Here is a 22,797-nt window from a genome sequence, read left to right on the forward strand (position 1 = left end):
GAACCTCCAATTCCCTGGCCCCCAACACCTCATATTCACCATGGACGTCCAGTCCCTATACACCTGCATTCCACATGCAGATGGCCTCAAGGCCCTCCACTTCATCCTGTCCCGCAGGCCCGACCAGTCCCCCTCCACCGACACTCTCATCCGCCTAGCTGAACTCGTCCTCACCCTCAACAACTTCTCTTTTGACTCCTCCCACTTCCTACAGACTAAGGGGGTGGCCATGGGCACCCGCATGGGCCCCAGCTATGCCTGCCTCTTTGTAGGTTACGTGGAACAGTCCCTCTTCCGCACCTACACAGGCCCCAAACCCCACCTCTTCCTCCGGTACATTGATGACTGTATCGGCGCCGCCTCTTGCTCCGCAGAGGAGCTCGAACAGTTCATCCACTTCACCAACACCTTCCACCCCAACCTTCAGTTCACCTGGGCCATCTCCAGCACATCACTCACCTTTCTGGACCTCAGTCTCCATCTCAGGCAACCAGCTTGTAACTGATGTCCCTCCCTTGTTCGCTCCACACTGCCCTCCAACCCCATCACACCCGGCACCTTCCCCTGCAACCGCAGGAAATGCTACACTTGCCCCCACACCTCCTCCCTCACCCCTATCCCAGGCCCCAAGATGACATTCCACATTAAGCAGAGGTTCACCTGCACATCTGCCAATGTGGTATACTGCATCCACTGTACCCGGGGTGGCTTCCTCTACATTGGGGAAACCAAGCAGAGGCTTGGAGACCGCTTTGCAGAACACGTCCGCTCAGTTCACAACAAACAACTGCACCTCCCAGTCGCAAACCATTTCCACTCCCCCTCCCATTCTCTAGATGACATGTCCATCATGGGCCTCCTGCAGTGCCACAATGATGCCACCCGAAGGTTGCAGGAACAGCAACTCATATTCCGCCTGGGAATCCTGCAGCCATATGGTATCAATGTGGACTTCACCAGTTTCAAAATCTCCCCTTCCCCAACTGCATCCCTAAACCAGCCCAGTTCGTCCCCTCCCCCCACTGCACCACACAACCAGCCCAGCTCTTCTCCCCCACCCACTGCATCCCAAAACCAGTCCAACCGGTCTCTGCCTCCCTAACCGGTTCTTCCTCTCACCCATCCCTTCCTCCCACCCCAAGCCGCACCCCCATCTACCTACTAACCTCATCCCACCTCCTTGACATGTCCGTCTTCCTTGGACTGACCTATCCCCTCCCTACCTATCCTCTCCTCTCCACCTATCTTCTTTTCTCTCCATCTTCGGTCCGCCTCCCCCTCTCTCCCTATTTATTCCAGTTCCCTCTTCCCATCCCCCTCTCTGACGAAGGGTCTAGGCCCGAAATGTCAGCTTTTGTGCTCCTGAGATGCTGCTTGGCCTGCTGTGTTCATCCAGCCTCACATTTTATCTTGGAATTCTCCAGCATCTGCAGTTCCCATCATCACATGTATAATGTATGGTCTTTCTCTCCTTACCCAAGAAAGGATATACTGACCATTGAGGGAGTTCAAACAGAGATTCACCTTGGATTACTGGGATGACAAGACTGTTCTATGAAGCTATTGGGCCCATATCGTTGAGAGCTTAGAAGAATGAGGGTGATCTCATTGCAGCATAAAAAATCTTTTAGAATTTTATAGAGACATTTTTCAAGACATCACTATTTATTTAGCCACGTTCTATATCGTTCATATCCTTCACCACAGTAAACACTGATGCAAAACACCAGTTCTGAAGAAGGGGCACCGGACCCAAAATGTTAACTTCAATTTCTCTTCACAGATGTTGTGACCTGCTGAGCTTTTCCAGCAACTTGTTTGTGTTTCATGCAAAATATGTATTTAGTATCTCACCCATCTCCTGTGGTTCCACACATTGGCGGCCTTGCTGATCTTTAAGGGGACCTATTCTCTCCCGAGTTACCTATTTGTCTGTAATATATTTGTAGAATACCTTCGGATTCTCCTTAACCCTATTTATCAAAGATATTTCATGTCCCCTTCTTCCTGATTTCCCTCTTAAGTTTATTCCTACCGTCTTTATATGCTTCTAGGGATTCATTCGATCCTTGTGGTCTATACCTGACAAATGCTTCCTTCTTTTTCTTGACCAAAACCTCAGTTTATTTAGTCATCCAGCATTCCCTACACTTACCAGCCTTGCCCCTCACCCTAACCGGAACATACTGTCTCTGGGCTCTCATTATCTCATTTTTGAAGGCTTCCAATTTTCCATCAGTTCGTTTACCTGCAAACATCTGCCCCCAGCCAACTTTTGAAAGTCCATCAAAATCGGCCTTCCTCCAATTTGGAACTTTAACTTTGAGGTCCATTTAACCTTTTCCATAACTATTTTAAAACTATAGAATTATGGCCACTGGCCCCAAAGTGCACCCTGACTGACACCTCAGCCACCTGTTTGACCTTATTTCCCAAGAATAGGTCAGGTTTTACACCTTCGCTAGTGGATACATTCACATACTGAATCAGGAAATTTTCTTTTGCACACTTAACAAATTCCTCTCCATCCAAGCCCTTAACGCTATGGCAGTCCCGGTCTATGTTTGGAAAACATGATTTGAGCTATAGGGAGAGGCTGAATAGGCTGGGGCTATTTTCCCTGGAGTGTCAGAGGCTGAGGGGCAGCCTTACAGATGTTTATAAAATCATGAGAGGCACGGGTAGGGTAAATAGGCAAAATCTTTTCCCCAGGGTAGGGGAGTCCAAAGCTAGAGAGCATACGTTTAAGGTAAGAGGGGAAAGATAGGAAAGAGACTTAAGTGGCAACTTTTTCATGCAAAGTGTGGTGCATGAATGGAATGAACTGCCAGAGGAAGTGGTAGAGGCTGACATATTTACAACATTTAAAGGCATCTGGATGGGTATATGAACAGGAAGGGTCTAGAGGGAATACGGGCCAAATGTTGGCAAACGGGACTAGATTTATGTAGGACACCTGGTCAGCGTGGACGTGTAGTTGCACTGAAGGGTCTGTTTCCGTGCTGTACACCTCTGACTCTATAACTCCATAAGGCATAGGAGCAAAAGTAGGCCATTCAGCCCACTGAGTATGCTCTGCCATTCAATGAGATCATGGCTGGTCTGATTGCACTCAAGTCCACATTTCTGCCTTTTCCCCATAATTCTTGATTCGTTTAGTGATTAAAAATTGTGCGCAAGTGCTGTGTGTGTTTAGGGGGTTTTAGAGCCTGAGACAAAATCTCAGGACAAGATATTGGCCATTTATGACAGATGAGGAAAAATTTCTTTATTCAAAGGGTAGAGAATCTTCGGAATGGTCTGCTCAGAGGACGTCCAGTCACTTAAGATAGAGGTCAATAGATTTCTGTATATTCAATAGATCAATGGATGTGGAAATAGAATGAAAAAAATGGCATTGAGATAGAATACCGGCCATGATCCCATTGAATGGCAGCACAGGCACAAGGGGCTGAATGGCCTACTCCTGCTCTTATGTTCCTAAGTTCTTCCAGTTTTCTTGTTGAATGCTGATCTTGAAACCAATACCAAGTCAGATCCACTGCTGATTTCTGTCATTGTCTGTTTTTGAGACCCTACAATGCATGACTCACTTGCCAAGTATGTCCACAAAGCAACAGAGATTCATATTAAAAAAATTAATTAGGTTGTGAATTGCTTTTGGAGGGAGAGTTGGAGTAGTAGTAAAGGGAGGGGGAGAGAGAGATGGGGTGGTGAAGATGGAGGCAGAGATGGGGACAGCAAAGGAGGGTGATGTAGGGGAGATGTTGGGGGGTACTAGGAGGACATCCCCATGCTATTTCAAAACGTTAAATGGAGTTTTGTATGTCCAAGGTGGGGGGGGGGGGGGGGGGGGGGGGTGGGGGCGGGGACGCAGACTCAGTGTCTTGGTTTAACATCTGATCACAAAGATGGCACTTCTGACAGTGCAACAACCCCTTCTGTGCTGCACTGAGGGAAAGATAGAATATCTGCTCAAATCTCCGGGACACAAGTTTTCTGAATCAGAGTGATTGTATTTAGGCTGGTATTCAATGTGTGAAATGGGAAGTTTCAACAAAAAGAAAACACTAATATCAACAATTACTTGTTTCTAAATGTTGGAGCCTTTAATGGAAGAAAATTCCCAAAACACATTATGAAATTGTGGCAATACCATGGCGTTAAGAGGTGCATTTTGTCATGGTCTTTTTAACGAAGAGAATTTGAGACAGGGACTAAGCAGCCTGTTCCAGGCCAATAAAGTAAATAGCTTGTGAGACCCTGGGGTGGTTTCTTTAAAAAAGTTAGAACAGATGCAGCATGAACGGGTGGGGTCAGACTGCCACAGAATTAGGGTTTTAGTTTAGCTTTCAGTTGCTGGGATTTTGAAACTGGTTGTGAGACCTGTTACACATGTCTCTTAGACACAGCAATAAGCTTAAGTTGTCTCTCTGCCAGAGCTTTCTCTTGGTTTTCTTTTCTCCTGGACTGGAGAAATATTGCATGGGAAACAATAAATTTTACTGAATTTGCCTTTGCCATGGGGTTGTTTATTGGATGTTACTATATTGGAACAGTTGCTGTTTAGCAGCTAAATAATCTATTATTCTATTAATTTTTCAAGAGAGATAAAGTTATACCAATTTTTCTTTCTTTTGTTTGTATTTTAATGTGGGTAAGAATAAAGAGAGAGTGTTTTGCTTAAAGCCAAGTAGTGTGACTAATTAAATTACATCTGGAACGCAGCACCTTACCCTTGCTTTGATATAAGACAAAGGTTAGAGTCTAGGCTGTCTCCTTGATATGTTTGAAAGGGGTTTGACCTGGTCCCCAACATAAAACAATTTGGTGTCAAGCTACATTAAGGAGGGATAAAGGCAAATGAAGAAAAACCCAGTCAAAGACGTAGGTTTTCAGGAAGAGGAGGGAATTAGGAAGGGAATTCGGACCTCAGGACCTCAACAACAAAGGTGGAGCGAATAAAAAGGGCACTTAACAGGGCTGAAATGACAGAGTGCAGGTAGGTTGGAGGGTGGCAAGGCTGGAGAAGATTACAGAGCCAATGCTTAATTGGGAATATAAGTCAGCGGACACGTGGGTCAAGGGTGAATGGAAATGAGATGATCAATGTCATATACTCACGCAGTTTTTGAAGGCTATCTCCAACGCACCTTTCACCAGGTTCTCAATGCAGATGTTCTTCTCGATTCCATAGCTTATTTCAGTTTGCGTCCTCTTGTGTCCCTCAAGGTGGATTGGGGGTGGGATGTTGCAGGGGCTGCTGATAATATCCAGGATTTCCTCCAGCTGTCCTTTGATGCAGTGATGTAAATGCTCAGATGCCAGCACTGCTGCCATGGGGCCTCCATGACCATCAAACAATCCCCAGTAGGTGGCCACGATCCCTTGATCTTGCTTTGGAAGAAGAAGGGTTTCGTAAACCAAGTGCTTTGACCCAATCACAAGCAAACCTGATGTCAGCTATCTTCAACCAACAACAATCAGGAAGATTGTTTTAATTGTCTCGGGTGAAGTATAAATTTGATTTCAAACACAACGTATGGACAAAGGCAGCCAAAAGCTCATTGGCATGATATAACTGAGATGCTAGTGTCAACTACAGCCAAACATGACGAAAGCACTGTTTTCTGAAGAAAGAGAACATTTCTCAAACCAACATCTTTTCATCAACTGCAACTTAGATTTTAAATAAATTTTCACCAAATTATTTCATAGGATCCCTACAGTGTGGAAGCTGGACATTCGGCCCAGAATCAACAATGACCCTCCCATCCAGACCCAAACCCCTTACCTTATCTCTGTAACCCTAATCTACCCAGCCTGCACATCCCCAGACACGTTGGGCAATTTAGCACGGCCAATCCATTTAAACCTGCACATCTTAGACTGTGGGAGGAAACCAGAGCACCTGGAGAATCTGCAAACTCCATACAGATAGTCACCCAGAGGCTGGAATGGAACCTGGGTCCTTGGTGCTATGAGGCAGCAGTGCTAACCACTGAGCCACTGTGCTGCTCCAAAGGCTAAAGGGGAATTATATAATGCAAGTGGAGAGGTGGGAGGGATGCTACAGGAACTGAGGAGTCTGCTCAATATTGCCTCCACTGTCTCAGCTTACCCAGTTGGCATTTAGAGGCTATCAGGCGGGTAGGAGGTCAATGACCTCCTACCCGCCTGATAGTAGTAGTATGGGGGGTCGGGGGAGGGGGTGGATGCTCAGCAGCTAAATGGGACACAGGGTACAGAGGTGAATGTGGAGAACAGAAAGTCAGTCAGGGCTACAGTTTAAAGGCCTCTTGCTCTCAGACTCAGATTTTTTGTTTAAAATTGTAAGCTCAAAAAAAAAAGAGGATTTAAAAAGGGCGTAAATAAACAGAGGCTACCACCCTCCACAGCAGATTCCGACAGTGCTTTCAGCTGTAATCCCACTGGCAGCCCAAACGAGGAACTAACCTTCGGATCAGACTGGCGAAAGATATAGAATCCAGCCAATTACTGCTTCAAAGGATGGGTCTGGCCAAGGGGTGAGGCATATTGCTGAACCAGTCGTCAGTGCCCTGAACCTTGCTTGATCCTTCGTCACCATCATACACACCCTACAGTGTGGAAACAGGCCATTCAGCCCAACAAGTCCACACTGACTGTCTGAAGAGCATCCCACCCAGACTCACACCCCGCAACGTACCTCTGTATTTCCCATGGCTAATCCGCTTACCCTACACATTTCTGAACACTACAGGCAATTTTAGTATGGCCAATCCACTCTTTGGACTGTGGGAGGAAACCAAAGCACCTGGAGGACACCCACACAGAACAGGGAGAACATGCAAACTCCACACACAGATAGTTGCCCGAGGGTGGAACTGAACCCGGTCCCTGTGGCTGTGAGGTGGTAATGCTAACCATTGAGGCACCGCGCTGTCCCTTTCTTTAGTCTCAGCAACTTCAAGTTTTATTTGCTCATTTTTTTTAAAGCTTAACAACAACAGTTCCCGTTGACATCATAACAACTTGGAACTGGGCTGAAACTTCCCCACGTTGCCATGGAATTAATCACATCTCTTCCAATAAACAACATTATTGAAAAATGTAAGATTCTTAGGGGGCTCTTAGGGTAGTTACAGAAAGGTTTTTTCCCCTTTGTGGAAGAGTCTAGGGCCAGAGGCCATAATCTCAGAATAACAGGTCACATACATAAACCAGAGGCAAGGAGGAGTTTCTTCTCTGAGGGCTCTGAATCTGTGCAATACTATACTGCAGAGGTCTTTTGAGATTGGGTGATTAAACACATACAAGGCTGCGATAGGCAGGTTTTAATCACCAAGCGAATCAATGGTTATAGGGAAAAGGAAGGAAAGTGGAGTGGAAGATAATCAGCCATGATCTCATTGAATCGCAGAGCAGACTCAATGGTCTGAATGGCCTACTTCTCCTTATCTATTGCCTTAATGATGTATAACTCGGTTCCTAACATCTCCTTGAACTTATGCCTGTGCCAACATAACCCAAGTCTGTCTGACTTGTCTGTCATTCCCACCCACTTCACAAAACTGTTCAACTAAATCCACATTGTTACGCGAGGTACATACAGTATCTTCATTTGGGCACAAAAGGACCCATTCCTCTTCGATGTCAAATGCTTTTCTGAGGTGGATTGATCGGCAAGTCGCCTGATCTTCGTTGAAAACACTTTTACCGGCATTTATAACCCTGCAAAGAGAATCATAACATTGGAGAAGGGACGAACAGCTCAACATACAGTTTCCCAACTCCTATCCCTGCCTCTTTCTGATTGGTCAGTGATTGGGACACATTTCCATAGCCACCAGCTTTTAAGTAAATAAAAATTCATAGACATGGGCATCATAGGCAAGGGTTATGAGCTAATTATTGCCCATCACTTCTTGTCCTTGTGAAGGAGATTGTCAGTCATCTTTCTGAACTGCTGTAGTTCATGTGGATTAGGGGATTTTGGAACATTTTGCACAATTGCAATATCAAGCCACGCGTTTAAGAGGTTTTAGTTTTTGCGTCCTTTATTCATCGGTGTGGCATAGATCTCACTGGCTGGGCCATCATTTATTGCCCATCTGAGTTGCCCTTGACAAGTTGGTGGTGAGCTTCCTTCTTGAACCTTCCCACTCCCTGGGTAACATGTCCATCCTGGGCCTCGTCCAGTGTCACAATGACGCCACCCAGAAACTGGAGGAGTGGGACCCCATATTCTGCCTTGGGAGCCTACAACCCAATGGTCTCAATGTGGGCTTTACCAATTTTAAAATCTCCCCAGCCCCAGCCTCATCCCATGACCAACCCTCCCTCTCATGCCTGCCTCCTTGATCTGACACAACCTGACCATCTTCTCTCCCACATATCCGTTCCTCCCACCTGACAGACCAATCCCCACCAATGACCACCTGCACTCACCTATCACCATCCCTCCTCTGTCTTTTTATTTCAGATCTATCTTCCCTCTCCCTCATTTCTGACTCAGGTTTTTTTTATCCTGGATAGTGTCAAACTTCTTGAGAGTTGTTGAAGCTGCACCCATCCAGGAAAGAGTGGAGTATTCCATCACTCTCCTGACTTGTGTCTCATGGATGGTGGACAGGCTTTAGGGAGTCAAGAGGTGGGCTACCCGCTGAAGTATTCCTACCTCTGACCTGCTCTTGTAGACACAGCGTTTAAAATGCAAGATCAGTTTCTGCTCAATGAAATCCCCTATGGATCAGCTGGCAGATTTCCTAACTCCCAAGAACATCAGTGACCAAGTGGGATTTTGACAACAATCCAGTAATTTCATGGCCACCATTAACTACTGTATTTTCTGAACTTATTTCAGCTGACCTCGTTTTGCACTGTAAAATTCTATGATTCTATAACCAATTTTAAATTCACCAGGTAGTATTTGAACTCATCTTTAGTTCCAGCCTCTGGATTACAACCCAGTAATATAACCTTCAAGCTAGTATTTGTTTCTCTTCTAATATCATTTTAAATAATTGGTACAACTTGCATAAATAAAAACCAAAAGAACTGCAGATGATGTAAATCAGGAACAAAAATAGAGGTTGCTGGAAATGCTCAGCAGATCTGGCAGCAACAGTGAAGAAAAAGATCAGAGTTGATGTTTCGGGTTCAGGGACCCTTCCTCAGAGCTACTTGCATGTATATGTTTTGAGCATTTGTTTTCAGTTCCTACTCATCTGAGCTACAGATTTCCAGAATTTAACAGTGCCCCACAATATTTTGAGTTAGCTTTTTGCTTGCTTGAGATCCCAGAATTAGCATGCACATTCTTCCTTTATTACTCAAGATTAAGGGGGGAAAAAGGGAAGATGTTTGGAAAAAAAAGGTCCAATTTATTTTTTCAAAAACAAAACCGTATTGTGTTTATATTGGGCATTGGTACACTGACCACACTGGAATTGAGTCTTCACATAAACTATTTGGTGCTAGATATAATCTAAGCTCCTCGTCATTAGGCACATCTCTGTATCTTTTTATAGGTAATCTGTTTATGGAAGAAGTGTTTGTTTTAGTGGAAACAAAGAAAGGGCAAGACTGTGTACACATCTGATTAAAGTTTTACGAAACTACACCGCAGTGCTGAGACACAATGCTGAGGCTAGGGTGTTACATTCGTTGTTAAAAAAAATTACCTGTTTAAATATTTAAAGTTATAATTTTTGTTGGATGTGAACACGTGTAATCTACTTCAGTTATTTCAAGTAACGTAGTTTTCTCCGTTTTAAGACTTGCCATAACATTTGTTCCAAGCCAAACATAGAGGTAACATTGAAAGCACAGAATGCAGCAACATGTTCCCTCACTAGTGTAGTCAAGGGAGTTAAACTTGGGAACCAAGATGAAAATAAAACACACTGCTGGAGTATAACTCAATGGTATATATCGGGGTTGCAGTGACACAAAGTGCATGTGGGTTTTTGTGATAATCTGAAGATGTCATCTGAATGTGGGTCCACCAACAGCAGATGATCAAGGCCATGCAATTATATGGAAAATTTAAGCAGCAATTCTACTACAGAGACTTGAGAACTCTGCACCCCTCCATTGCACATTTCTCATTCAATGAACGACTCTCAGCTACCTCATTCTGCCAAACTCCTAACCCAACAATCTCACTCCCTCCTGCATTTCCACCAACTGTTCTTCATCAATTCCAGCAAACTGAGTCTCTTCCCTTTGTCTACTGCAGGAAGAAATTCACCCAGAACTGGACCACCAGAAAAGAACATACTCTAACAATATTTTTGGTGTCACAAACAACTTACATTTATATGATGCCTTTAATATAGTAAATCATAGCAAGCAGCATTCCCTCCAGCTCTTCTTTGCTGGGCAACATTGGCTATTGCAACGTGATTAAGACTGATACATGAATGTGCATCATAAAGAAAACGGTGTGAATGCACAGCTTGTTTATTCCTTAAAAATGTAAAAATGTGCAGCACATTTCTCACCGCAACAGTACAGCCAAGAGGGAATCTTGTCCCCAAGGTGCTTCACTCTCATGCAGTCACACAAAAAAATTACCTGGGGCCAAAGAGGATATTCGGATCAGTGACTAAGTGGTAGGGTTTGAGAAGACTCTTCAAGCCGGAATCTGCGAGCTGTAAAGAAGGAATTCCAGAGCTTGGAAACAAAAACAGAAATTGTTGGAAATGCTCAGCAAGTCCGGCAGCATCTGTGGAGATAAATCAGAGTTAATGGTACGGGTTGAGTGACCCAAACTTCGAACAGAGTAAGGGTCACTTGACTTGAAATGTTAACTGATTTATCTCCACAGATACTGCCAAACCTGCTCAGCTTTTCCAGCGATTTCTGCTTTTGTTTCTGGTTTATAGCATCCGCAGTTCTTTTGGTTTTTATCCAGAGCTTGGAGCCTGGGGGACCTAAAGGAAGTGGAGGGACATAAGGGTCAGACTTGGTAGCAGACAGGTAGACAAGGGTTACAGGCCTGGAGGAGGCTGCAGAGGTTGGGTTAAGGCCATAAAGAACCTAAGGAGACCGATGTTAACATCAGTGGATTGGGAGTTAATGTAAATCAGTGAGCACAACAGTGACAGATGCAGGGAAAATGATTATTACTAACAGCACCTTGACTTCAAACATTATATAATTAAAACTTGTTTTGGCTCAGTGATAGCTTAATTCAATTTGCACCCTTATGACCTGAGAGCAAGTTCCACTCCTCGACTTCATAATAGATGGCACATTACGTGGGCCAAGAGCTCCAAGTAGTACTGAGACAACGTTGTGTTGTCCAAGTCAACATCTTTCAGCTTAACTGGTGAACTCATGCTAACTCAGTCAGGCAGAACAGTTTTGCGAAGATCCCGTTCTTGCGTGTCCTGGACAACCAATACCGCACCCTTAATCAACACCACTAAAATAGATAAATCATTATGGTACTAAACAACAAAAACAAACTGCAGATGTTGAAATCCTGAAACAAAAACAGAACTTGCTGGGGGAACTCAACAATTTTGGCAGCATCTATGTAGGGAAAGCAGAGTTAACATTTTGAGCTCAGTGACCCTTCTTCAGAACAGGGGGTCACTGGGGAGGTGGTGACCTAGTGGTATTAATCCACAAACTCAGCTGATGTTCTGGGGACATGGGTTTGAATCTGGCCATGGCAGAGGGTGGGATTTGAATGTAACAAAAATCTGGAGTCTAATAACAACCACAAATCCAATGTCAATTTTCCGATTAAAAAAATCTGCCTCACTAATAAGACGACACGATGCAGAGTTGGATGAACACAGCAGGCCTGGCAGCACCAGAGAAGCTGGAAAGCTGATGTTTCGGATCTGGACCCTTCTTCAGAAATGTTTTTCAGGGAAGGAAATCTGTCATCCTCTTCTGGTCTGGCCTACATGTGACTCCAGACCCACAGTAATGTAGTTGACTCTTAATTGGCCGAGCAAGCCACTCAGTTCGAAGGTAGCTGGGAATGCGCAATAAATACTGGCCAGCCAGTAATGCCCATGTCCTACCAGTGAATTTTTAAAAAAGAACTCTAAATGTTGACTCACTTTAAGAATATTGCATTCTTCTGTGGTCTCCCTCCTTAGGAGCAATGTTGTTAAACTTGAAAGAGTTCAGAAAAGATTTAAAAGGATATTGCCGGGGTTGGAGGGTTTGACCTGTAGGGACAGGCTGAATAGGCTGGGGCTAAATTCCCTGGAGCATCGGAGGCTGAGGGGTGACCTTATGGAAGTCGATAAAGTCATAGAAGGGCACGGATAGGGTGAATAGGAAGATGCAACATGTCCTGACACACTCATCAAGCTACCTTACATCAGGGGCACATCGGAATTAACCACAAGGCTCCTACAACCACTGGGCATCAGAGTAGCAAACAAATCTATATCAACCGTATGCCAACCGCTCACCCGGACCAAAGACCCACCATCCACTATGGACAGGAGCAAGATCATATACAAGATTCCCTGCAGAGACTGTGACAAACACTACATTGGAAACCGGGAAGGAAATTAACCACAAGGGTACGCGAACATCACTTGGCAACAAAAAGACATGACTAATACTCAGTCATCTCCCGCCACATGAGTAAGGAAAACCACCAATTCGATTGGGACAGCACCAGGATCCTGAGACAGGCAAAGTAGAGACAAGCACAGGAACTCCTAGAAGCCTGGTACTCTACTAAGAAAGCCTTAAACAAACACATAGAGCTTGACCCCAAAACGCTCCATTGCGAAGGAAAACTGGAAGTGAGGTAATTCAGCTGAACGGACACCAGAGTTAAAATAATAGACCGGAAACACAGCACTTCATTGGAGGCTGTACTGATGATGTTACCCAGCAGGGTAATGAAACATCTGCGGAACAATGAACCAGCTCAGCAAGCCAGCCAACCACAATGAGGATTCTAAGTTCCCAATTTGATTTAAAACTCAAAGATATTAAATAGTTATCAGAGATAATGAGAACTGCAGATGCTGGAGAATCCAAGATAACAAAGTGTGGAGCTAGATGAACACAGCAGGCCAAGCAGCATCTTAGGAGCACAAAAGCTGACGTTTCAGGCCTAGACCCTTCATCAGAAAAGCTTTTCTGATGAAGGGTCTAGGCCTGAAACGTCAGCTTTTGTGCTCCTAAGATGCTGCTTGGCCTGCTGTGTTCATCCAGCTCCACACTTTGTTATATTAAATAGTTAACTGCTTTTGAGGTGGGGTTCTCTCTGTTTTACAGGAGATTAAATACCATAAGGGATTTAAAAAGGCTTTAATGAATGGAAGGGTTTCTTTTAAAACTATAGATATTTAGATTTTTATTTTGTTTCACCTTATCATGATTGCCAAAATCTGCTTCTGGTGCATGATAGGTGAATTGGTACGGATGAGTAGCAGCTGATGGGTAAGTAGCATGAGGTGACATTCTGGAACTGACGCTACAAGGAGCCATGAGGGGGTTCTTGTGGGCATAGGTGGGTAGAAAGCGGTGACTGAACATTGTGAGGGACACATGTTGCAATGGATTGATATGGCTACAGCATAACAGCATGAGGTTTGAGGGCCGGAAGTTATAATATTTAAGAAAATAACTGAATCAGTACACTCTGCAGAAGGATGCCATTTGGAATTTTAAATTTATACTCTTAAAAATGCATTTATTTGGTTTCAAACAACACATCCAGGCACTTGTCAGCCCCAGTGGTCACTTCCAATCTGAGCCAGGGGACAGTAGACCTGATTCCTCCCCTCACAGGCAGCATAGTGGCTCAGTGGTTTGCACTGCTGCCTCATAGCACCAGGGACTCAGGTTCGATTCTAGTCTTCGGGTGACTGACCGTGTGGCGTTTGCACATTCTCCATGCATCTGTATGGGTTTCCTCTGGGTGCTCCAGTTTCCTCCAACACTCCCAAGATGTGCAGGTTAGGTGGATTAGCCATGGTTAATGCAGGGTTAGGGGGATTGAGTGGGATGCTGTTTGAACAGTCCATGCAGACTTGATGGGCCAAATGGCTTTTTGTGCACTGCGGGATTCTATGATTTACAGATACTCTCAGCCCAGAAACAGAGAGCCTTCCAGTTGTCTGGGTTTCTCTCGAGGCCAGTACACTGAGCCAGGAAATTACCTGTCATGCAACACACACCAATTACTGCAGGAAGTGACAGGTTGGTTCCATACAGCTGCAGCAATGCTCAGCAAAGGTTACTTTGCACACCAACAGGCCTTGGGGACTAAAGGCTGACATATAATATCATTCTTTTGAAAACCAGAACTGCTGAGGTAACCAAAGTGTCCAGTCACAAGTGTGTTGAATGCTGACTCAAAATATTTTGCAGTTGCCCGTCAACTACAAAATGAGAAGGAGATAAGCTGGGCATAATTCTGCTGTTGTCTTTGGAGAGTCATTTTACATCATGTAACACCAATTATTCAAGTAAACCTCTGATGTTATTATCGAAAGTCACGGCATTGATTGTCACAGGAAATGTGAACACCTGACCACACATTTCAACATGATAATGAGAATCTTAAGCATAAAAACTTAAGCAATGAAATGAAGTGATTCATTGGCAAGAGTCTGTATTTTGGTTTCATTTCTTAAAGAAAAATTGTGCTTTCACAATTTCTTTCTGTTGCTAAAGATTGCAAATTGAATTCAGCCCAGTGAACAGTGAAGCACGTTTTACATCAGCTCGACTTCCATACAATCTAGGAGAGCATGCTACAGGACATCTCTGAACATCCAATTTGGATTTTATCAGCTGTCAAAGCCAAGACAATGGTACCCATTTGACTCAAGAGTTATTTGAGGCTCAACAAATGTCTATGAAAAGGGCTTAAGCCATTTACACTGTCTTTCACCAGCTTTCTGATCTTACAGCAAAACTTCACAGCGTAAAGTGAGTTCTCAGAATGCCACAATTGCTCTGCAACAAATTCTCTATTGCATCACAAATTCAATGGAAGGTTCATACTGGTGTACCAGAAGTCCTATTTCTATTCATGCTCAAACATCCACAAAACTTGTATCACTGACTAAGCTCCACAAGGCTTCTAGATATTTCAGCTGACTATAAGCTAAATGCGTCTTTCAGCGCATTTCTTGTTTTCCTTCTTCATTGAGACATATCCATCCATTGATTCATGCTGGTTAGCAACTGCGGGACATTTACATCTAGGAGCTTCTGCAGAAGGCATCACATCTACGGTCAGACATCTTTACTGAAGCACACATGGATGATTATGGTGCTGTAATAGTTAAACTCCAGGCTTGTCATTATTTGAACACCACTTCCTAATTCCACTTCTCCTTTAACTATAGATCCACACAAGCACAAACCATTTTGTAACAAATTGGTGCCGAGAGTGAAAACAGAAGTAGGGCCTGTTTCTGTCTTGTAGAAACTACGTGCTCACAAGTGCACATTGTAATGATCTGGAATGCACTGTCTGCAAAAGTGGAAGAATTGGACATACACAGTTGAACTTATTTTAAAAAAACACTAGGAAATGGGCATGAGTTTTGAACAAATGTTTGTATCCATTCCTGGAAGAAAATGCTAAATGCATCTCAAGAATAGCAGCAAAGCAGCAAAACAGGGGAAGAGGATCGTATAACCATTACTAGGAATTTCAACATTTTGCTGGGAAAGCTCAGTAAGTCTGGTGGCATCTGTGGAGAGAAAGCAGAGTTAACGTTTCAGGTCCAGTGACCCTTCTGAAAAAGTGGCAGAATGAGCAAAAAGTCAGTAGCAAAAAGAGTGGGACTGAAGGCTTCAAATTCCCCCAACTTAACAGTCTGAATTCTAAGGCTTAGAGAGGAAGTGTCTGCAAAGATAATGAATGCATTGATTATAATCTTCCAAAATTCCATCAATTCTGTAAAGATCTGAGCAGATTGGAGAACAGGAAATGTATTATGCCTATTCAGGAAATGAAGGGAGTAAGTTTCAGGCCAGTTAGCCTCGTATCTATCATTGGGAAACGCCAGAATCCGCGAGTAGGGAAGTGCCAGCAGATCATGCAGAAAATCATAAAACTATGTCAATTCTGCTTGACAGATTTATTTGTGTTCTTTGAGGATGTAACAGGCAGGTTTGATAAGGGCAACATTTGTATTTGTAGCATATTCAGAATTCCAGAAAGAATTCAATAAGGTGCCACATGAAAGGTTACTGAAAAAGATGATAGCTCATGGTGTTGGAGGTAATATATTAACCTGTACAGAGGATTGGCTAATGAAAGGAAAAAAAAGTCAGGATTAATGGTCAGTTTCAACTTGCAAACTGTAACTAAGGGTATGCCATAGATGAACGCTGGGGCTTTAACCACTTGTAATCTATCTTAATAACTTAGATGAAGGAATTGAGAGATATGCTGATAATACAAATCTAGGTGGGAAAGTCAGCTACATGTGTGCAAAGGTACATAGTTAGGTCACGCGTGAGCAAAAATTTGACTGGTGTAGTACAGTATGGCAGAGTCATACAGCACAGAAACAGGCCCTATGGACCAACTCGTCCATGCCAACTAAACTAAACTAGCCCCATATCCCTCTAAACCATTCCTATTCATGTATCTGTTCAAGTTCTTTTAAATGCTGTAATTGCACCCACCTCTACTGCTTCTTCTCACAACGCATCCCATATATGCACCACCCCGTTAGTGGAAAAAGTTGCCCCTCAAGTCCCTTTTAAATTTTTCTCCTCTAACCTTAAAAGTCTCAATTCTAAGGCTTAGAGAGGAAGTGTCTGCAAAGATAATGGATGCATTGATTATAATCTTCCAAAATTCCATCAATTCTGTAAAGATCTGAGCAGATTGGAGAACAGGAAATGTATTATGCCTATTCAGGAAATGAAGGGAGTAAGCTTCAGGCCAGTTAGCCTCATATCTATCATTGGGAAACGCCATAATCCACGAGTAGGGAAGTGCCAGCAGATCATGTAGAAAATCATAAAACTATGTCAATTCTGCACCCTTTAGCTTTAGACTCTCCTATCTTGGGGAAAGACATTAGCTATTCACCTTATCTGTGCTCCTCATGATTTTACAAACCTCTATAAAGGTCACCCCTCAACCTCTCATACTCCAGTGTAATAAGCCCCAGCCTGTCTAGCCTCTCCTTATAACTCAAACCCACCAATCCCGGTAACATCCTTGCAATCTTTTCTGCACCTTTTCCAATTTAATAATATCCTTCCTATAGCAGGGTGGCCAGAACCACACACAGGACTCCAGAAGAGGCCTCACCAACCACCTGTACAACCTCAGGATGACGCCCCAACTTCTGTACTCAATAGTCTGAGCAATGAAGCCAAGTGTGCTAAACACCTTCTTAACCCCCACCCAATCTAGCTGTGATGCAACTTTCAAACAACTATGTACTTGAACCCCCTAGGTCTCTCTGTTCAACAACACTAACCAGGGCCTTACCATTAATTGTACAAGTCCTGCCCTTGTTCATTTTATCAAAATGTGAGGCCTCACATTTATCCAAATTAAACTCCATCTCCCACTGCTCAGTCAGTCCATTGGCCCAAATAATTAAGACCAGTCTGTAATCTTAGATAGCCTTCCTCACTGTTGGCTTTACCACCAATTTTGGTCTTATCCATAAACATACAAACCATTCCTCCTAATTTCTCATCCAAATCATTTATCTAAATGACAAACAGTTCACCCAGCACCCATCCCTGTGGAACATCAATGTTCCTGGGGCTCCCGTCCAAAAAGCAACCCTCCATCACCAGCCTCTGTCTCCTACCATCAAGCCAATTTTATATCCAATTGACAAACTCTCTCTGAATCCCACCTGATCTACCTTGAATAAGCAGTCTACCATGTTGAACCTCGTCAAAGGCTTTAGTAAAGTCCAGGTAGACAACATCTACCATTCTGTCCTCATCAATCCTTTTGGTTATGTCTTCAAAAATCTTAATCAAGTTTGAGAGACAATTTCCCATATACGAAGCTATGCTGACCATGTCTCATCAATTCTTGCCTCCCCACATGTATGCAAGTCTTCTCTCTCACAATCCTCTCCGACAATTTACTCACCCACTGATGTCTGGCTCACAGGTCTTTTTGCCCTTAATATACTTGTGGAATCTGTTTGGATTCTCTTTTATCTTATCTGCCAAAGTTTTCCCATGCCTCCAGATTTCCCTCTTAAATGTACCCCTACATTCCCTATACTCAAGAGGTTTATTTGATTCCAGCTGCCTGTACCTGACATTTGCCTTCTCCTTTTTCTTGACCAGATCCTCAATATCTCTCATCATCCCAGGTATCCCATTTGTGCCAGGCCTTGCCCTTCTCACTAACAGGGACATGCAGTCCCTGAACTCTTACTATCTTGCGTCTGAAAGCCTCGCACTTGCCACATGCCCCTCCACCTGCCAACAGAGTCCCCTGTCTAACACAATCAAAACTGGCCTTGACCCAAATTAGAAATTTAAATTGTGGAGCAGACCTAACCTTTGTCATGACTATTTTAAAATTATGGTCACTGGCCCCAAAGTTCTCCCCCACTAAGACCTCAGTCATTTGCTGGGCCTTAGTTCCCAAGAGGAGGTTGAGTTTTGCCCCTCCTCGAGAAGGGCCATCTACATATAGATTGAGAAAGTTTTCCTGAACACACTTAAATTCCTCCCAATCCAATTCACACTACGGCAGATCCAGTCTATGTTTGGAAAGTTAAAATCCCTTACCATTACAACCCTAATTTCTTACAACTATCTACGATCTCCCTAAGTATTTGCTGCTCAATTTCCTGCTGACTATTGGAGGGCCTATACTACAGGCCCATAAATCTGATCATCCGCTTCTCATTTCTCAGTTCTACCCATATGACTTCACTGGATGATCCCTCAGGATTATCTTCTTTAAGTACACTGTGATGTTTTCCCTAATCAAAAATGCGTCTCCCCCTCTTCTCTTGCCTCCCCTTCTATCCATCCTGTAGAATCTGTACCCTGGAACAATGAGCTGCCAGTCCTGATATCCTATCCCATGTTACCATCCTTACATAGTTCATTAGAATTACCTGTCAGACCCCTTGTGTTAAATGCAGTGTAATTCATCCGTCTTCCTTCATTCATTGTTGTGCTCTTGCCTGCCTCGACTATTTAACTTGCTCTCCTTTAACTTATGTACCAGCCTCAACATTCTCTCGTCTCATTACTGCTTAGGGTTCCAACTCATTGCCAGATTAGTTTAAGCCCTCCTGAGTAGCTCTAGCAAATATCCCCACCAGGATATTGCTCCCCCTCCAGCTCACGTGCAACTCAAGCCTCTTGGACAGGTCACCTCTGCTTCAGAAGATCCAATTAATTAAAAAATCTGAATCCCTGCCTCCGCACCAGCTCCTCAGCCAGGCATTCATCTGCCCTGTCCTCTTATTCCTACTCTCACTAGCACATGGCACCGGAAGTAACCTTGAGGTGCTTCTTTTTAACCTCCTGACTCCCCATATTCTCTCTGCAGGACCTCATCTCTTTTTTTTCTACCTAGTGCGGGGAAATAAGAGAATAGGAAAAGCAAAACATTATTTAAAGAGAGAGACTACAGAATGCAGTGGCACCCTGGGATCTAGATATTCTCACAGATTAATCACAGAGTTAGAATGCCATGCACAGCAAATTAATTGGGAAGGCAAATGGAATGCTGATCTTTATTTAAAAGAAGTTGCAACACTCAAATAGGGAACTTCTGCTGTGGCTGTAAAGTGTGTCGGTGAAGCCACACCTAGAGTACTCCATGCAGTTTTGTTCTCCTTAGTCAAGGTTATACTTACATTTGAGTCAGTTCTCACATGATTCACTCAGCTGATACTTCGGATTAAAGTGTTGTTTTAAGTAAAGATTAAGTAGGTTGGGGCTATGCTCATTTAAGTTAGAAAACAAGACGTGATCCAATTGTAACATATTAGATTCTGGAGCTTGATGGGATAGATAGACACATAGAAAATAGGTGCAGGAGTAGGCCACTTGGCCCTTCAGGTCTGCACAACCATTCAAAATGATCATAGCTAATCATACCATTTCAGTATCCCACTCCCACTTACTCTCCATATCCCTTGGTCTCTTTAGCCACAAGGACCAAATCCAGCTCTGTTAAATATAGCTAATGCACCGGACCCAACAGCTTTCTGTGGTAGAGAATTCTACAGGTTCACAATTCTCTGAGTGAAGAAATTCTTCCTCATCTCAGTCCTGAATGGCTTGCCCCTTTTACTCTTAGGCTGTGGCCTCTAGTTCTGGGCTTCCCCAATATTGGGAACATTTTTCCCACATCTAGCCTGCCCAGGCCCATCAGGATTTTATAAGTTTCAATGAGAAACCACCCACATTTTGTTCTTCTAAATTCCAGTGAGTACAAACCCAGTCGATCCAGTCTTTCTATACATCAATCCTGCCATTCCTGGAATCAGTCTGGTGAACCTTTGATGATCTCCCTCAAAAGGTGAATGTCCTTCTTCAGACTAGAAGACCAAAACTGCACACAATACTCAAGGTGTGACCTCACCAAGGCCCTGTACAACTGCGGCAAGACATCCGTACTCCTATACTCAAATTGAGGGGATGCTCTGCCTCCTGGGGGCATCAAGAACTTGGGGCACAGTTTCAGAATAATGCAACACAGTGAAGAAGAATAATTTATTCCCTTAGGATCATGAATATTTTTCAGTCTCTATTTCAGGAATCTGCTGATGCTGAATTATTGAATATATTTAAGGCTGAGACAGTAAGATTCTTGACACAGAGTCAGAAAGATGCATGGCACAGAAACAATCCCTTTGGTCCAACTTGTCTGCACCAACCAGCTTTCCCAACTTAATCTAGTCCCATTTGCCACCACTTGGCCCATATCCCCCTAAACCCTTCCTATTCATGTACCCATGCCTTTTAAATGTCATTGTACGAGCCTCCACCACCTTTTCTGACAGCTCCTTCCATACACGCACCACCCTCTGTGTGAAAAGGCTGCCCCTTAGGTCCCGTTTAAACTTTTCCCCTTAAACCAATGCCCTCTAGTTCTGCACTTCTCTTCCCAAGGATAAATGCCTTGCTATCCACGCCCCTCATGATTTTATATACTTCTACAAAAGTGACCCCTCAGCCTTCGACGCTCCAGGGAAAATAGCCTCAGTCTCTTCAATCTTTCTCAACACCTCAAACCCTCCAACCTCAGCAACATCCTTGCAAATCTTTCTTGGACCCTTTCAAGTTTAGCAGGGAGACCAGAACTGAACACAATTTTCTAAAAGTGGCCTCACCCTCCTGTATAGCTGCAACATAACATCTCAACTCCCAAACTCAATGCAAGTGCGACATACACCTTCATCACCACAGTGTCTACCTCAGAGTCCACTTTCAAGGAACTATGCACCTGTACTCCTAAGACTCTGTTCAGCAACACTCCCCAGGGCCCTATTAACTATATAAGTCCTGTTTGGGTTTGCCTTATCAAAATGCAACACCACACATTTATCTAAGTTAAACTGCATCTGCCACTCAAAAGGGCTAGAAGGGCAGTGGAGTGGAAGCCAAGATTAGATCTGACACAACACTGATGAAAGACTAGCAGGTTCCAGGAGCCGAAAGGTCTCTATTCTGCTCTGGCTTGTGATTGGAAAAGAGGGACTGGGGTGTCGCTGGATCGGAGGGGGAGCTGAAGTCGAAAGGCCTCAGAATGTTCTTTTTGGGGCAAAACGATGCAGCGGTCCCCAGCTGCACTGTTTGTCATTGATTGAGTCTGGATGGATTTGGTCTAACGGCACAGCGCGCTTAAGGCGGGCACTTGGTGACATTCTATTGCAATGAAAGAAACTTTTGGAGACTAAGTTACTGCCCTGGTTGTGCTGTACAGAAAGACTTTGTTTTGAAACGCGAGTCGCTTCCTACTGTAACTCACTCTGCGTAGCCTGTGTTGCAAGGCAATTTCTTGTTCTTGGGAGGAAGCAGGACCGGCCTGAGACTCTGGTCCGCGTACTGGCTCATCTCTGCTGGACTCTGGTGGAGAAAGTGTGGCCGACAGTATATCCGAGCAGTCAGCTCCGGGCACGCTGTGACACAGGGCTGGCGGCTGCGCCTCACGGGCGAGCTCCGTCTCTTAAACTTCTTAAACATCTCTGTACCTCGGCTTCCAAGCAGCGGGACGAGAAATCTGAATGTTTTGTCTCTTACTCCCCAACCCCCAGTCTCTTCCGTTCCCTTTCCGCCAGTCCGTCCGAATAAACTAACACGGCTCGAATAAACCTCCTCCCCCAGCAACGACTCCACGCTCGGGGAAGGATACATTAACAACAAACAAGAGCAGTTCCTGCCCGCTGTTAATAGGACTGGCTGTTCTCCTGGAGCATTGAGCAATTCTGAATCAGTGCGAACACCCAATTGCAGAGCTCACTCCAACATGCATCCGCTACAGGGACGAACCCGAGCAGCTAGAGAGGCCAATCTGTTTGTGTGCCTATCTGAAAGGATATGTGCAGCACTCAGGGTGGGAATCAAAGAGTAGAAATGAAAACATGAATTACATAAATTGAGCTGGGAGGAGGATGCAGAGATGTTTTCACTGTGATTTGAACAATGTGAGCAACTCAGCAGGTCTGGCGGTGTTCTGAAGAAACGTTAACTCTGTTTTTGCCTGTCCAGATGATGCTAGACCTGCCAAGTTATAGAATCCCTACAGTGTGGAAGCAGGCCATTCAGCCCATACCAACCCTCTGAATAGCATCTGACCCAGACCCATCTTCCCCCTACCCTATCCCTGCATTTCCCATG

General features: G+C 44.1%; 1 protein-coding gene across 2 annotated transcripts in view; it reads right to left on the bottom strand.

The window, feature by feature from the left end:
- The window catches only part of LOC125460310 (protein phosphatase 1M-like), a 34,564-nt gene extending 12,165 nt beyond the window's left edge, over nucleotides 1-22,399 (bottom strand). For both annotated transcript variants that reach the window (XM_059649766.1, XM_048547650.2), the window contains exons 1-3: nucleotides 21,929-22,399; nucleotides 7,593-7,713; nucleotides 5,125-5,397 (exon numbers count right to left, since the gene is read on the bottom strand). In XM_059649766.1, coding sequence (XP_059505749.1) covers nucleotides 5,125-5,397; nucleotides 7,593-7,713; nucleotides 21,929-22,314 — 780 coding nt within the window. In that variant the 5' untranslated portion in view covers nucleotides 22,315-22,399. The remainder of the gene's footprint in view (nucleotides 1-5,124; nucleotides 5,398-7,592; nucleotides 7,714-21,928) is intronic.
- Between the last annotated feature and the right edge of the window lie 398 nt (nucleotides 22,400-22,797).

The sequence above is a fragment of the Stegostoma tigrinum genome, chromosome 11, assembly GCF_030684315.1.
Source record: "Stegostoma tigrinum isolate sSteTig4 chromosome 11, sSteTig4.hap1, whole genome shotgun sequence".
Lineage (NCBI taxonomy): Eukaryota > Metazoa > Chordata > Chondrichthyes > Orectolobiformes > Stegostomatidae > Stegostoma > Stegostoma tigrinum.